General features: G+C 41.5%; 1 protein-coding gene and 1 long non-coding RNA gene across 7 annotated transcripts in view; one reads left to right on the plus strand and one right to left on the minus strand.

Annotated features, from left to right (window-relative positions):
• LOC148326086 (uncharacterized) overlaps window positions 1-17,016 on the minus strand; it is a 117,297-nt gene that overhangs the window by 89,126 nt on the left and 11,155 nt on the right. The window lies entirely within an intron of this gene.
• Window positions 839-16,846, plus strand: LOC148326087 (uncharacterized). The gene is made up of 44 exons (XM_088311522.1): window positions 839-922; window positions 1,021-1,073; window positions 1,156-1,230; window positions 1,555-1,769; window positions 1,858-1,939; window positions 2,256-2,653; window positions 3,401-3,914; window positions 4,024-4,220; window positions 4,304-4,693; window positions 5,550-5,842; window positions 5,933-6,201; window positions 6,310-6,387; window positions 6,594-6,731; window positions 6,812-7,068; window positions 7,154-7,238; window positions 7,332-7,391; window positions 7,683-7,817; window positions 7,901-8,157; window positions 8,250-8,334; window positions 8,422-8,640; window positions 8,883-8,942; window positions 9,238-9,372; window positions 9,456-9,712; window positions 9,805-9,889; window positions 9,977-10,195; window positions 10,438-10,497; window positions 10,792-10,926; window positions 11,010-11,266; window positions 11,359-11,443; window positions 11,531-11,749; window positions 11,992-12,051; window positions 12,346-12,480; window positions 12,564-12,820; window positions 12,913-12,997; window positions 13,084-13,299; window positions 13,380-13,517; window positions 13,884-14,140; window positions 14,223-14,307; window positions 14,379-14,987; window positions 15,222-15,433; window positions 15,511-15,664; window positions 15,747-16,054; window positions 16,133-16,265; window positions 16,490-16,846. The coding sequence occupies exons 1-44, from the start codon at window positions 846-848 to the stop codon at window positions 16,630-16,632; spliced, it is 8,181 nt and encodes a 2,726-aa protein (XP_088167648.1). The 5' UTR covers window positions 839-845; the 3' UTR covers window positions 16,633-16,846.

The following is a 17,016-nucleotide window of genomic DNA, read 5'->3' on the forward strand; positions in this document are numbered from 1 at the left end:
GCGTTTTAATCCGGCCCGCCGAACTTGGAAAAAAATTGAATGAATAAACCTTGTTAATGTTTTATTTTCTAAATACTGTGGTGTGTCAAAGCTAGATATTTTGTTGTAATGCTTTTGTTAACTTTGATTTAAAATTCAATGTATTATCTTTCACCGATGAGGTGAGGTGACCAAAACACTCCATCCATCTGCTATATATATACATATATATATATATATATATATATATATATACACACATTTTTTTTATTTTATTTTATTTTTATTTATTTATTTTACCATTCAAAAAGTGCAAAACTATTCCGATAATGATCTTCCATCTTACTTACATAGAATTTGGTGCTCTGATTTTTTTATTTATTTATTTATTTATTTATTTTTAAATCCAGAGGTAACTATGAATCCATTTGCTGTTCTCTTTTACGACACGTTTTTGTCAACTGATGCGTTTCTTCAAGCATTTATTCATATCTGTATTTTTACAACCTAGCAACACTAAAACACTGACCTTATCTATTGACATTTCCTGTAACTGGGTCGCAGCTGGCATGAGTCAAAGAACTTTTTTTTTTCCTATGCCACAGACCCAGTCCTTTGTTTTCAAATGATTGTCCCCACCCACCAAAGTGATCACCGCGTTCACCGTCGGGCTATAAAAACCTTACACCCTATGCTTCCTTCCGCAGAGTGACACAAGCGAGCGTCCTCACTCTGTCCTGACAGTGAAAAAGGTCACATTCATTCATCCGTGTCCCCACAAAAACAAGTCACTCCTCATCATCCATTCGTAAGATCGTCAAGGTGAGCGTATTAGCGAGAGAAGAGCTGGCGTTAAGGGATCAGCCATGCTTGGAGGCTTCTGCGCAGATTTGTTGGTCACAGTGACTCTCCTCATTCTAACTCAGACGGGGACTCAATGCAGGTAATAAATTAAACGTCACGCTCTTCCACTTAAGATGCTGTGTTTTGGGCAAAAGGTAATTTGTGAAAAAGATCTAATATATTTCCCCATTTTATTAGGTCAGAAAATGACATTTCATCCATTACGTTACCCGACTGGAGGAGAGATTCAGGTATGAGGTCATTGCTATGGCTTGTCAAAAGATCACAACAATGATTTTCCAAAAATGAAATTTTTTTTCTACTCCTTGACAGAATATGTAACACAGTGTTCATTTGGCAAAAGTGGCAACACAGACTGCGGCTGGACAACGAGACACTACAAATCACGTAAGAAAGAGATAAAAACATAATTTTGCTTCTGTATTAGGTTTTCCGACTCTCATATCCGGGAAAAAGCACCAACATTTAACTGTTGAGATTTATTTGCACTACTATTCCATTTAATTCTGCAGGAAACCACCGTTGCATTTGATTAACTAACCGATCAGTAATATAGGCAGACAGTTTAGCACAGTTATTTTCAATAAAAAAAATGAAATAATAAATAAATTACATACAATGTTTAGTTACATGTGTTGCACTAGATTAAAACTTTGACATTTCTTTTTAATGCGGCATATGTGGATTGTCTCACTGCCTTTTGACCTCCAGATGCTATAACGGTGGCTGCAATAGAAAGTGAGGCACTGGACCAAGGTGAAGCCTGTCTTGAGTTCTGGTACCTGGTCCCTCCTAATGCTTCAAAACTCCGAGCTTTGCTCAAAACCAGTACTGGTCTAGTGGAAATCTGGATCATGCCTGCACTGGTACGAGATTCTTGGCGACAGGTGTTTGTGCCACTAAACATCATTGAGTCTGGGACAAAGGTAAGAAGAACCGTTTATAAAAATGAATCTGAAAATGTTTATCGTATGTTAATATGCGAGTCAATGTCAATAATTGTCTTTTAATTAGGTTGTCCTTGAAGCAGTCAAAACTGTGTCCTTGGAGAATCAGGTCATATTTAACAGCATTGGAGTAAGGAGAGGACCATGTGGTGAGTAATTCTTATAGAAATAATTAATAAATATATATTTTTTATTCTTATTATTTATTTATTTATTTTTAATGAATTATTTTTTTATTATTATTTTAAATCTAAATGAAATAAGTATATATATATATATATATATATATATATATATATATATATATATATATATATATATATATGATAAAAATAGAGTAATAATTCGATTAATTGCACAGCCCTACTTCAGACCGTAAAATGCCTCAACATATCACTTCATGGTCCCACTCCGTAGAGCTGGCGGATACAAAGTAATTATTTATTGGGGTCTCCGTTCCCACAGGACACCAGTGCGATCCAAACAAAGAGATATGGCCAGACCAGTCCACTCGCTGCCTCTGCTCAGACAGACAGCTTTCCTGCGCTCCCTCCGAGTGTCCGAAGGGTCAAAGCTGTGGTCCTCAAAGACGAAGCCCCAGGGAGGCGTCTAACAATGGGATGTGTACTATACATAGCAACACAGACTGCAGCACTTTTGATGGAGTGTTATTTCACTTCACGGCCCCCTGCAACTACATTCTGGCAAAGACCTGCTCTCCCTCTGAGCCGTTGTCCACCTTTAGCGTGGAGGTGGTCAGTGACCATGATGGGAATTCATCAGTTCCACCTGTGCAGCAGGTCATTGTGTCTGTGGGGAATGACAGGGTGTCTCTTTTGAAACGGAGGACGCACGGAGTTGTGGTGAGTAAACCATCGTAAGACAATTCAAGGGTGTGACTAATGACTATTGATAAACCGATTATTGGCCGGGCCGATTATCAGGGCCGATATTTGGCATTTTGCCGATTATCGTCATCTGCCCTTTTTTTTTTTTTTTTAATTTAAAGGCCGATAAAGTAAAAGCTGGTTTATTTTGGCTCGCTGCAAAGCACTTCTCTCGCTCTGCTGTGCTCGTGGCCCTGCTTGCAGAAGCAGATTGACCCGCCCACAGATTGGTTACTAGTGCAAGCAATCAGCAGTAAGCTTCTTACTTGACAACATTGTCTATTTTCTAAAATCTTTAAAAAAAAAAAGCTTTAACATGTTAAGTTTTGGAGTTTTTATTTTTCAATAATGTTGACACCATTTTACACCTTTTTTTCCAGAAATTAATATCGGCTTTAAATATCGGTTATCGGCCCCCATGACTACTAATAATCGGTATCGGACTGTCACGAGTAATGACTACACAGTTTTATCTGAGGCTAACTGGCTATCAATTTGTCTTCAAACGATAGTTACTCCGGCTTTGTATGCTTTAGAAAACAGCAGTATTACTTTAAGGCCAAACAGCTCAGAGATCAAAGATCGACAGGTTAGCAAACGTAATGCGTTTAAAAGACTTTTCTTCAAATAGAGCCGTGACAGAAAGTTATGGGCAGTTATTTTATCTGCTGTCAATAACTAATCAACTCAAGAAAGAAATGTCTAACTGGTTTTGTCCTTTAGGTCAACGGAATCTGGAGGAATCTTCCACTCAAATTCAGGAGCAACACAGTCAAAATCAAGAGTAACCTGGCAGCTGTTGTACTCGAAACTAGTTTTGGCCTTTCCGTGTCATTCGACAACGCGGGCGATGTTCATGTCAACCTGCCATCCGTTTACTCAGAGAAAGTCTGCGGCATATGTGGAAACTTTAACAATCTTCGAGAAGATGATATGAGAAATCCTGAGCAGTTAAACTCCACCTGTAAAACGATTCTAGCTCCTCACCAGTGTGAGCCTGCAGAAGAAGCCGAGTATGGCAATGAGCGAAAATGTGGAGTCCTCCTCTCCAATACTGGACCATTTGCAGCATGCCGTTCATTTCTGGGAGCAGAAAGCTACTTCAGGGGATGCGTGAACAAAATGTGCTCCACTCACGGGGACCCTTCAGTGCTCTGTGACACATTACAGACGTACGCCGATATCTGCAGAGATGCTGGAGTCACTGTGCCTTCATGGTGGAGCGCTACAATGTGCCGTATGCTACTTCATTGCTTTAATTTCTGTTCCAATAAATAGTATGAAATAGATGACTGTAATAAAAAGATGCCGCTTAAAAGGTGTGGTAATCGCTCTCTGTCCCACAGCTCCACAGTGTGGTGAGAATAGCCATTACAACTCATGTGCTAAAGGATGTCCTGACGTGTGCTCCAGTGCGGATTTAGTGGGATCTTGTGGAAGTTGTGAGGAGAAGTGCGAGTGCGACGATGGCTTCAAACTCAGCGGGGGCAAATGTGTTCCAACTGAGGGCTGTGGTTGCTGGCATTATGGTCGACACTATGAGGTAGGACAAGATTCAGACAGAATCAATGACTAGATTTGCCTAATGTCTCAGACTATGATCGATTCTCACAAATCAATTTGCAGAAAGGACAAACGGTCATGGAAGGAGAGTGTTTGCAGCTGTGCCAATGTATGGGTAACAACAAAATCCAGTGCACTCAAATGGAATGCGCCAGAAGTGAAGCTTGTAAGGTTGAGGATGGAGTCAAAGGATGCTTCCCGATCAAACCTGCCACCTGTAGCGTGTACGGTGATCCGCACTATATTACCTTTGACGGGATGGCGTATGACTTTCAAGGGGGGTGCAGTTATACACTGGCTACCACGTGTGGAGCAGAAAGCTCAGTCCATTTCACGGTGACCGGTCACAACATGCATCCTCCCCTTCATAACTTGACCCGGTCCAAGCTGGATGCTGTGACTCTCCAAATTGAGGAGTTGCACCTGACATTGAATCAGAGCACCAAAGTCTATGTAAGTAAGATGGAAGATCATTGTCGGAATAGTTTAGCACTTTTTGAATGGTAAAATAAAAAAAATTAAAAAATAAATATATATATATATATATATATATATATAAGAAATCATATTTTTTAGATAATTAATCGCAAAAACGTTTTGTAACAAATTGAATTGTGTCCTCTTTCATTGCAGTACTATATGTTCTTAATGCAAAACACGTTAACTTTTAGTGTCTGGCTCAAGTAATTTTTTTTCACACTAATATTTTCACACTAAATTGTTCGCACAACAACAATGATTGTGTGACAGTTCAGTTTCCAGAATCTACAATATGTAGGCATCATGGGTTCGATTCCCGCTCAGTGGCAGAGTTCAACTAGTACAAAGTGTCTTTTGCACAAAGTCAGCTGGAATAGGGTCAGTCAAGCTTCCAACATTATGATAAGCAGTGTAGAAATGGATGGATGGAGGTCACAAAAATACTTAACATTCTGCATATTAAAATATCTCATCATTTATTCAAATGACAAATTAGGTCACCATGGTGCACTCATTCACCAAAGGAATATCATCCCTTTATAAATGCATAATTAACACGGGATGTTCTCATGACGTTTATGGCACAAGGTGCACTTTGTTCTAAATCTGCCGTTGTAATTCATTGCTGTCGTGAGCATGATTGCAAACCGACATGTTTATGGTGGTCAGATATTACTCGGTCACGTCATGAGAGGAAGTCAGTTTCTGAACGCTTGGACTCACAGTTGACCCATTTCACTGCACTTTAAACGACAAACATCACAAGTCAATGTAAGAAAATATTGTGGAAGAGATCACAAAAATCGTTTTTCTCTCTCTGTCACTTCAGGTGAATTCAACCGACGTCGGCCTCCCTTTTTCCACCACTGCCTCTTATGGTTCCGTCTGGGTTTACCGAAATAATAGCTATGTTGTCTTGGAGACAACCTTTGGACTAAGAATCGTTATAGATGGGAACAACCGGTTGTTCTTGCAAGTGGATGAGAGCTACAAATATCAACTATGTGGCCTATGCGGTACCTACTCAGAACAGCAGGACGATGACTTCATAAAACCAAGCGGCCAAAATTCAAAAGACCCGTTTGAGTTTGGCGATAGCTGGAGGGCTCCACACGATAATGAGTGAGTTATTTTACCGTCGGATAGAGAGCCAAACAGCCTTGAAGTCATAAATGTAATGGTCATCATTCTCCACTGATCCTTTCTCCCAAGATGCGTTTCCCACCCAAATGATCCCCGACACTGTGAGAATGACGAGGAGGAGAATGAGGCCTACATTGAGTGTTTTGCCATCCTTGACGAAGTCTTCACGCCGTGCCATGAAATCATTCACCCAAGCATATACATCAATAATTGTGTTTACGACTATTGTTCCACAAGTGGCAACCGATACACCTTATGTGAATCTCTTGAATCGTATGCGGTTGCTTGCCGTGTGGCCGGGGTGGAGCTACCTCAATGGGCGACAGGTTCAGTCTGTGGTGAGTGATGTGCGGCTTGATGATGAGAACAGCGATGAAACGATTTAATTCAGTGTTCCGTACAAAAATATGAGGTTCCACTTGATTTTTTTGTTTTGGGCTTTTCAGCGGAATCCCAAACTACGGAAAAGCCTCTCGCAACTTCACCCTCTCCAACCCTTCCAGCTCAAACACCCGATCCACCTTGTAAGAGAGATTAAATATTTTAGTTTTTCAGTCGTATAATGAAATCATGAACTTTGCACCCAATATTTGCAGATTTTCATAGCTATGAGAACCGTATTTTATTTTATATACCGTACAATATATATTGTACAATTTTTGTCAAGTTTTATTTTAAATGTAATATTCCCACTGTGAAATTTAATTATCGAACACTTCTTTCCCTATAGTGTGTCCCATAAAGTGTGACTTTGAAAAAAATCTGTGCGGGTGGCAGCAACTCATACAGGACACCTTTGACTGGACTAGATATTCCGGTGCCACCCCAACAACGGGAAGTGGGCCAAATCATGACCACACCACTGGGGGTAAAAGCAAATAACATGAATCATACTGCATGATATTATCAACACTTTATGACTGATTGCCTGTGTGATTGTCCCCCTAGCGGGATTCTATCTGTACATTGAGGGCGACAGTGTAACACATGGAGATCCAGCTCGTCTGTTGAGCTCCGAGTGCCATTACAGCGGCCCGGCCTGCCTCCACTTTTGGTACCACATGTATGGCAATGCCACCGCTATGGCACTTAATATGTACCTGCTCCAAGGAAATAAAGCTACCAAGATTTGGTCCATGAAAAATAACCATGGGCAAGCATGGCATCTAGGACAAGTTGATATCAATGTCGTCAGTCCTTTTCAGGTTGGACAATGTGTGGATTTCATTGATTCCTCACAAGATTTCTTTGGTCTGACTTTGGTTCTTCACATATATTGACCCTTGTCAGATCATTGTGGAGGGAATCAGAGGCACTACTGCTCTTTCAGACGTGGCAATCGATGACATTTCCATCCAGTTCGAGTCTTGCTCAAGTAATCCATGATTTGATTTAAAAAAAAAATACATTTTGTGATGTTATAGTTAAAATGCCAATATATCAAGTTGTTATTGACCTCTTTCTTTAGGTAGTCCTGGAAGCGAAACAGAACCTTCCTTAGCTGCAGATGTCCTTCCCTCAGAACCAGGTTAGTTCAAAGAAAATTAAAATTTACACTGACTGAGCTGAGTTACCAGAAAATAAGTCGAGCGAGCATTTTTAGTAGCAATATATTCAATGTCGAGGGTGGTGGCAAGGCATTTTGTAAAGGTGGCAGCTGCCACCCTTTGGTACCCTGTAAAATTGCCAACGTCCTGGTAGTTCTGCTTTTAAATTGATTTAAAATTTTACAAGGTAAGGACACTAGCCTGAAATATCATTTTTGAAGAGTAATTGACTGCGAATTTGCGCAACTGTTACTTTTTTTTTTCTTCTGCAGTATGTAGCTTGAATTGCAGCTTCGATAGAAACTCCTGCAGCTGGAATCAGATGATCACAGACGCTTTTGACTGGACATGGCAAAGTGGTTCTACGCCGACCCCAATGACAGGCCCCGCCTCTGACCACACTGGAGGTACGACCAGGATACACCCAGCGTAAAACACACCGATGAAGAACGTATTTCACAAAAGTGACCTTTTGATTTCTCTTCTCTAGACGGTCACTACCTCTACATCGAGGCCAGTACCGCGTCACATGGAGACACGGCTCGTCTCATGAGTTCAACTTGCTCTGCCACCGGTCCTCAATGTCTGCAGTTCTGGTACCATATGTACGGCTCGGCCGATACTATGGGCCTCCATTTATATTCCGTGCAGGACAAAAAAGCCAAAGTTATTTGGTGGAAGAGGAATGATCAAGGAAATATGTGGCACTTGGCTCAGGTGGACATGACGGCCACGGGAGCTTTCCAGGTATGTTCATGTAAATATGGTCAGCAAACGATGTTGCAATGGTGCAAAAAAAGAATACCAGACGAATACCACATTTTTTTTCCCTTCCTTAGATCATTATTGAGGGGCGCAGAGGTTCCAATGAAGAATCGGATGTCGCCATAGACGATGTAAAACTTTACAATGGCCGTTGCTCAGGTCGGAAAAATCGAATAATCAATCCAAACGTATTGCTCGTTTCAAGGACTGGCCACTTAATATTCCAAACTAAACTTCTGTTTTCAGACCTAAGCGGTGCGGCGACGACCCCGCCACCAAAACCTGAAGCAAACGCTACTCTTCCTGCCGTTACAGAGCTTCCTGCATTGAATGTTACAGATGCATTCCCGACCACAGCTTGGCCACCTGTAGCAAATGTCACAGCGCCTCCGTTCATTGAAGCCACAACTAATATCATTATTAATAATTTTACTGAAGATGAACAGAGCCTATCACCTCACTCAGGTACAGCGATTGTTGGATGACTTTCTTTTTACTTGGGAGTTTTGAATTTATTTTTATTTTAGCCTCCTTTTTAATGTGCTATCAATAATGGAATATTTCTGACGATGGCAATCGATGACATTTCCATTCAGTTCGAGTCTTGCTCAAGTAATCAACAATTAAAATAAAAATTGATTGTGTCGCATTGCAATTAAAATGTCAGTTTATCAAGATTTAACAGTGTTATTGAACTCTTTCTTTAGGTAGTCTGGAAAGTGGAACAGAACCTCCCTTAACTGCAGATGTCCTTCCCTCAGATCCAGGTTAGTTCAAAGAAAGTTAAACTTAACATTGACTTAGCTGAGTAATCGGAAAATAAGTCCAGCGAGCATTTTAAGTAATCGATAGATTCATTGCCAACGGGGGTGGTGGCAAGGAATTCTGTAAAGGTGGCAGCTGCCACCCTTTGGTACCCTGTAAAACCGCCTACATCCAGGTAGTTCTGCTTTTAAATTGATTTCAAATTTTACAAGGTAAGGACACTAGCCTGAAATATCATTTTTGAAGAGTAATTGACTGCGAATTTGCGCAACTGTTACTTTTTTTTTTCTTCTGCAGTATGTAGCTTGAATTGCAGCTTCGATAGAAACTCCTGCAGCTGGAATCAGATGATCACAGACGCTTTTGACTGGACATGGCAAAGTGGTTCTACGCCGACCCCAATGACAGGCCCCGCCTCTGACCACACTGGAGGTACGACCAGGATACACCCAGCGTAAAACACACCGATGAAGAACGTATTTCACAAAAGTGACCTTTTGATTTCTCTTCTCTAGACGGTCACTACCTCTACATCGAGGCCAGTACCGCGTCACATGGAGACACGGCTCGTCTCATGAGTTCAACTTGCTCTGCCACCGGTCCTCAATGTCTGCAGTTCTGGTACCATATGTACGGCTCGGCCGATACTATGGGCCTCCATTTATATTCCGTGCAGGACAAAAAAGCCAAAGTTATTTGGTGGAAGAGGAATGATCAAGGAAATATGTGGCACTTGGCTCAGGTGGACATGACGGCCACGGGAGCTTTCCAGGTATGTTCATGTAAATATGGTCAGCAAACGATGTTGCAATGGTGCAAAAAAAGAATACCAGACGAATACCACATTTTTTTTCCCTTCCTTAGATCATTATTGAGGGGCGCAGAGGTTCCAATGAAGAATCGGATGTCGCCATAGACGATGTAAAACTTTACAATGGCCGTTGCTCAGGTCGGAAAAATCGAATAATCAATCCAAACGTATTGCTCGTTTCAAGGACTGGCCACTTAATATTCCAAACTAAACTTCTGTTTTCAGACCTAAGCGGTACGGCGACGACCCCGCCACCAAAACCTGAAGCAAACGCTACTCTTCCTGCCGTTACAGAGCTTCCTGCATTGAATGTTACAGATGCATTCCCGACCACAGCTTGGCCACCTGTAGCAAATGTCACAGCGCCTCCGTTCATTGAAGCCACAACTAATATCATTATTAATAATTTTACTGAAGATGAACAGAGCCTATCACCTCACTCAGGTACAGCGATTGTTGGATGACTTTCTTTTTACTTGGGAGTTTTGAATTTATTTTTATTTTAGCCTCCTTTTTAATGTGCTATCAATAATGGAATATTTCTGACGATGGCAATCGATGACATTTCCATTCAGTTCGAGTCTTGCTTAAGTAATCAACAATTAAAATAAAAATTGATTGTGTCGCATTGCAATTAAAATGTCAGTTTATCAAGATTTAACAGTGTTATTGAACTCTTTCTTTAGGTAGTCTGGAAAGTGGAACAGAACCTCCCTTAACTGCAGATGTCCTTCCCTCAGATCCAGGTTAGTTCAAAGAAAGTTAAACTTAACATTGACTTAGCTGAGTAATCGGAAAATAAGTCCAGCGAGCATTTTAAGTAATCGATAGATTCATTGCCAACGGGGGTGGTGGCAAGGAATTCTGTAAAGGTGGCAGCTGCCACCCTTTGGTACCCTGTAAAACCGCCTACGTCCAGGTAGTTCTGCTTTTAAATTGATTTCAAATTTTACAAGGTAAGGACACTAGCCTGAAATATCATTTTTGAAGAGTAATTGACTGCGAATTTGCGCAACTGTTACTTTTTTTTTCTTCTGCAGTATGTAGCTTGAATTGCAGCTTCGATAGAAACTCCTGCAGCTGGAATCAGATGATCACAGACGCTTTTGACTGGACATGGCAAAGTGGTTCTACGCCGACCCCAATGACAGGCCCCGCCTCTGACCACACTGGAGGTACGACCAGGATACACCCAGCGTAAAACACACCGATGAAGAACGTATTTCACAAAAGTGACCTTTTGATTTCTCTTCTCTAGACGGTCACTACCTCTACATCGAGGCCAGTACCGCGTCACATGGAGACACGGCTCGTCTCATGAGTTCAACTTGCTCTGCCACCGGTCCTCAATGTCTGCAGTTCTGGTACCATATGTACGGCTCGGCCGATACTATGGGCCTCCATTTATATTCCGTGCAGGACAAAAAAGCCAAAGTTATTTGGTGGAAGAGGAATGATCAAGGAAATATGTGGCACTTGGCTCAGGTGGACATGACGGCCACGGGAGCTTTCCAGGTATGTTCATGTAAATATGGTCAGCAAACGATGTTGCAATGGTGCAAAAAAAGAATACCAGACGAATACCACATTTTTTTTCCCTTCCTTAGATCATTATTGAGGGGCGCAGAGGTTCCAATGAAGAATCGGATGTCGCCATAGACGATGTAAAACTTTACAATGGCCGTTGCTCAGGTCGGAAAAATCGAATAATCAATCCAAACGTATTGCTCGTTTCAAGGACTGGCCACTTAATATTCCAAACTAAACTTCTGTTTTCAGACCTAAGCGGTACGGCGACGACCCCGCCACCAAAACCTGAAGCAAACGCTACTCTTCCTGCCGTTACAGAGCTTCCTGCATTGAATGTTACAGATGCATTCCCGACCACAGCTTGGCCACCTGTAGCAAATGTCACAGCGCCTCCGTTCATTGAAGCCACAACTAATATCATTATTAATAATTTTACTGAAGATGAACAGAGCCTATCACCTCACTCAGGTACAGCGATTGTTGGATGACTTTCTTTTTACTTGGGAGTTTTGAATTTATTTTTATTTTAGCCTCCTTTTTAATGTGCTATCAATAATGGAATATTTCTGACGATGGCAATCGATGACATTTCCATTCAGTTCGAGTCTTGCTTAAGTAATCAACAATTAAAATAAAAATTGATTGTGTCGCATTGCAATTAAAATGTCAGTTTATCAAGATTTAACAGTGTTATTGAACTCTTTCTTTAGGTAGTCTGGAAAGTGGAACAGAACCTCCCTTAACTGCAGATGTCCTTCCCTCAGATCCAGGTTAGTTCAAAGAAAGTTAAACTTAACATTGACTTAGCTGAGTAATCGGAAAATAAGTCCAGCGAGCATTTTAAGTAATCGATAGATTCATTGCCAACGGGGGTGGTGGCAAGGAATTCTGTAAAGGTGGCAGCTGCCACCCTTTGGTACCCTGTAAAACCGCCTACGTCCAGGTAGTTCTGCTTTTAAATTGATTTCAAATTTTACAAGGTAAGGACACTAGCCTGAAATATCATTTTTGAAGAGTAATTGACTGCGAATTTGCGCAACTGTTACTTTTTTTTTCTTCTGCAGTATGTAGCTTGAATTGCAGCTTCGATAGAAACTCCTGCAGCTGGAATCAGATGATCACAGACGCTTTTGACTGGACATGGCAAAGTGGTTCTACGCCGACCCCAATGACAGGCCCCGCCTCTGACCACACTGGAGGTACGACCAGGATACACCCAGCGTAAAACACACCGATGAAGAACGTATTTCACAAAAGTGACCTTTTGATTTCTCTTCTCTAGACGGTCACTACCTCTACATCGAGGCCAGTACCGCGTCACATGGAGACACGGCTCGTCTCATGAGTTCAACTTGCTCTGCCACCGGTCCTCAATGTCTGCAGTTCTGGTACCATATGTACGGCTCGGCCGATACTATGGGCCTCCATTTATATTCCGTGCAGGACAAAAAAGCCAAAGTTATTTGGTGGAAGAGGAATGATCAAGGAAATATGTGGCACTTGGCTCAGGTGGACATGACGGCCACGGGAGCTTTCCAGGTATGTTCATGTAAATATGGTCAGCAAACGATGTTGCAATGGTGCAAAAAAAGAATACCAGACGAATACCACATTTTTTTTCCCTTCCTTAGATCATTATTGAGGGGCGCAGAGGTTCCAATGAAGAATCGGATGTCGCCATAGACGATGTAAAACTTTACAATGGCCGTTGCTCAGGTCGGAAAAATGCACATTGAATACAAACGTATTGGTCGTTTCAAGGATTGGCCACTCAATATTCCAACCTTAACTTCTGTTTTCAGATCTAAGCGGTGTGGTCACGACCCCGCCACCGAAACCTGAAGCAAACGCTACTCTTCCTGCCGTTACAGAGCTTCCTGCATTGAATGTTACAGATGGATTCCAGACCACAGCTTGGCCACCTGTAGCAAATGCCACAGCGCCTCCGTTCATTGAAGCCACAACTAATATCATTCATAATTTTACTGAAGATGAACAGAGTCAATCACCTCACTCAGGTACAGTGATTGTTCGAAGTTATTTTATTCTAGCCTCCTTTTAATGTGCTGTCACTAATGGAATATTTCTAACTTTCCAGTGTGCCAACTCGACTGTAATTTTGAGAACAATTTATGCCAGTGGAATCAGCTCATTACTGATGTCTTTGACTGGACAAGACAAAGTGGCTCAACCCCAACATTTAGGACGGGACCTTCTTCGGATCACACCACAGGACGTAATTAACCTCCTGACTCATTTGCAGTAAAGTTTCCCTTTATGTTCATTAGGCTCGTAAGTTATTTATGATAATTACAGAAGAAGTCAAAGAAAGTCAGCCATGCCTTCTGGTACAAAATTGTTTCCTTTTGAGAGGCTGAATCTATTTTTAAGTTGAACAATGGCGCTCAACAATTACTCAATTATTAGAATAGATCTTGATTAATTTGCTAATCGATTAGTTGCCGATTCCTCAATTAATCGTAGCACCAGTAAAACTAGCTACCATAACTCCTAAAGAACGGTATTTTTTTTCCTCCTAAGAAATCATATTTGCTATTTATAATACAAGGTTAACTCATCAACCTCTTTTGTCGTCATCTAGACGGCCACTATCTCTACATTGAAGCCAACAGCGCGTCACATGGAGACACGGCTCGTCTCATCAGTTCCGAATGTTCTGCCGGCGGTCCTCAGTGTCTGCACTTCTGGTATCATATGTATGGCTCAGCCGACACAATGGGCCTCCACGTATACTTGCTGCAAGACAACAAAGCTAATGCTATTAGCTGGATCAGGAATAATCAAGGGAATGTGTGGCGTCTGGCCCAGGTTGACTTTACCACAACTGGATCTTTTCAGGTAGGGAAATTCGAACAATGTTCCTCCTGTATAATTTCAGCGAAGTGTTGAGAGGAGAATTAAAGTGTACTCTGAATACTAGATCATTTTTGAGGGTCGACGAGGTTCTAATGAAGAGTCTGATGTGGCCATAGATGATGTATCCCTGTATAGTGGGCGTTGTTCAGGTAATCATCGATTTGAATTCACAGTCTACTCATAACCGGTTTCGGTTGATTAAAAGTGATTTATTTTACAGATCTGACTAAGCCTACCCCCCCTGCACCCACGACAACTCAATCAGTTACAACTGAAGAGTCTCAACCTCCGATACAAAACACATCATCAACTACACAACCACCAATACCTACAATAAAAACAACAACAGACGTAACCAGCACCGAAACACAGACAACCAGACCAACAACAACTAAGAACTCAAACACAAGTGCCACGACAGAAAGGCCAGGTCCGACGGTTACAAGTGAACCTCAGACAACTACCACAGCTCGCCCATCATCAACCAGCCACCCAGTAGATGAAGCAACAGAAGATCCAGGACTTGAACCAACAACTGAAGAAGTGACAGCACCCGTGACATACCCTGACTCCACAGCAAGACCCGTACCTCCAACAACAGAAAGCAATGAACCAACAACTGAATCACACCCAAAAACATCAGTGACACCAGAAACTCCGACCAAATCTCCGACGGGAACAGCCGGACCTGAATCAACAACCCCCGAACCTCAGCCTCCAAATGCAACAACTGAACCACAGTCAACGATGACCAGCAAACCACAACAACCAAATGAATCTCAACCAGCGACAACGGTTAGACCGCAGCCTCCAACTGCACCTGAATCAAGTGAGTCCATTGACAGACAATGAACCTTGCAAGAACCGGCAGTCGATAGCACCAACACAATGCTTTATCACGTAAAATATTCCGCTAATACAGACGCTCTGGAGGACTCACCAAGACAAGTGCAATTTGTACACTGTATAAGTTAAACAAAGTGCTAGCTATGCACAAACGAAGAGTGAGTGATATGGTTAAATTCAAATTAATTGATCCTCTCTCTCACTCGCACTCTCTCAGCAGCGCCATCCTGCCAACGGAATAGTCATTACAGCCCTTGTATCTTTGCCTGCAGTCCAACCTGCAGATTTTTGAACGGTCCCCCACATTGTAATGACAGTGGGGTTTGTGAGCCGGGGTGTGTGTGTGATGATGGCTATGTGCTGGAGCTCGGAGTCTGTGTGCCAATCCAACAATGTGGATGTGTGGACAGAAACGGGAATAAATACACAGTAAGTGACAACTGAGAATGTCATTGGATCAATTTAGTCCAAGTGCATTGATGTTACTGTGTGTTCTGTCGTTTCAGTTTGGTCAAGTGTGGTATACCAAACACTGCAGACAAAAATGTAGATGTGAGAGGGAAGATGATGCTGGGGAGATTGAGTGTGATGAAGAGGAGTGTGAAGGAAATGCTGTTTGCTTTCAGAATGAAGAGGGGCATTATTACTGCCAGAAAACGGGTACAGTCATTAATCAACGTGTTTTAACTTACGTTTTGTATTTCTAATCAATTCTAAATATTACATTTATGCCTCACAACAGGTTTCGATGAGTGTAGAATAAACGGAGACCCCATGTACAGGACTTTTGACAACATGAAGCATGACTTTGAGGGAGAACACTCATATGTGCTGGTCCGAACCAAAAACTTGCCCAGTAATCTCCAGGATGTCTACATAGAGGGCACCAATACACCAAATGATGTTGAGGATGAAGAGAGAAGTAGTGAAGAAGATTATGACGATGATGACGATGAAAGCAACGAGCATGAAGAACACCACAGATTGCTAAATCTCAAAATTAAAGTGTACAATCATACTGTGGAGTTCAAGAAGCGGCAGAAGTTGTTTGTGAGTTTCAACGGCATGTGACACTGTTTTTTGCGGTTTTATTATTTGTTCAAAACTTGTGGTTTTGCTTCCCTGCAGGTGGATGGACAGAGAACTAAGACACCTGTTTCACCGTCTCTTGGTCTGAAGATTAAAAAGAAATCCTCCCGGATTTATCTCGAGACCGACTTTGGTCTTTCCATAATGTTTGATGGTGGACAAAGTGACGCAGGTGATTATATTAGTATTAGGGGGGGAAGGATCTCAACAGTCAAATACCAAGCATACCTTTTTTGACAACTGTGACAACTTTCCAATATCACAAGATCAAAACGACAATTTTAGACCAGATAGGGCAGAAATGACATGATTTAAACAAAAACTATCAAATCTTATCACCTGTAAATATTTTTGGTTTGTTTCTTCACTCTGAAATCAAATGCTTTATTTCCGCAGAAATAACTCTACCACGTACGTACAAACGGAAGGTGGGGGGCCTGTGCGGCAACTTCGACGGTAGAATTTTGAATGACAGGATGAAACCGGATGGCACGGTGGCCAAGACTGTTCAAGAGTTTGGAGAGAGCTGGAGAGTGTGACGAAGTAATCAACGAGGAAACTGCGGCACAAAGACTCCACAGGATACTGCTCAGCAACAATATCTACCCTCATATAAGTTTTTATTTGACTTCAGACGAAGCTAAACCTGAATAATAAATCACAAAATTCACATTTACATATATGTACACAGTTAAAGTTATGTTTGTTTGTACTTGCCTGAATTCAATAAACTGAAATGCTGCTATACCATAATGATGCATATTACTATTTCTTTGGAAGGAAAAAAAAAGTTTTATATATATATATATATATATATATAGTAAAAAAATTACGTAATTTTCCAGATGACAAAATGCAAATCTATCAAATCAAGAGCTTGTTTGCCACCAATAGCAAACGGCATTGCTGTCCTTTCACCAGCA

The sequence above is a fragment of the Idiotropiscis lumnitzeri genome, chromosome 12, assembly GCF_059441095.1.
Source record: "Idiotropiscis lumnitzeri isolate Australia: NSW breed Sydney's pygmy pipehorse chromosome 12, RoL_Ilum_1.0, whole genome shotgun sequence".
Lineage (NCBI taxonomy): Eukaryota > Metazoa > Chordata > Actinopteri > Syngnathiformes > Syngnathidae > Idiotropiscis > Idiotropiscis lumnitzeri.

Bases quoted from the DNA above. Each gene is read 5' to 3' on its own strand.
- LOC148326087 (XM_088311522.1), top strand. From the start codon at position 846: ATGCTTGGAGGCTTCTGCGCAGATTTGTTGGTCACAGTGACTCTCCTC. The intron at 12,052-12,345 runs GTTAGTTCAAAG...TTTCTTCTGCAG, and splicing joins TGTCCTTCCCTCAGATCCAG to TATGTAGCTTGAATTGCAGC. The intron at 14,988-15,221 runs GTGAGTCCATTG...GCACTCTCTCAG, and splicing joins TCCAACTGCACCTGAATCAA to CAGCGCCATCCTGCCAACGG.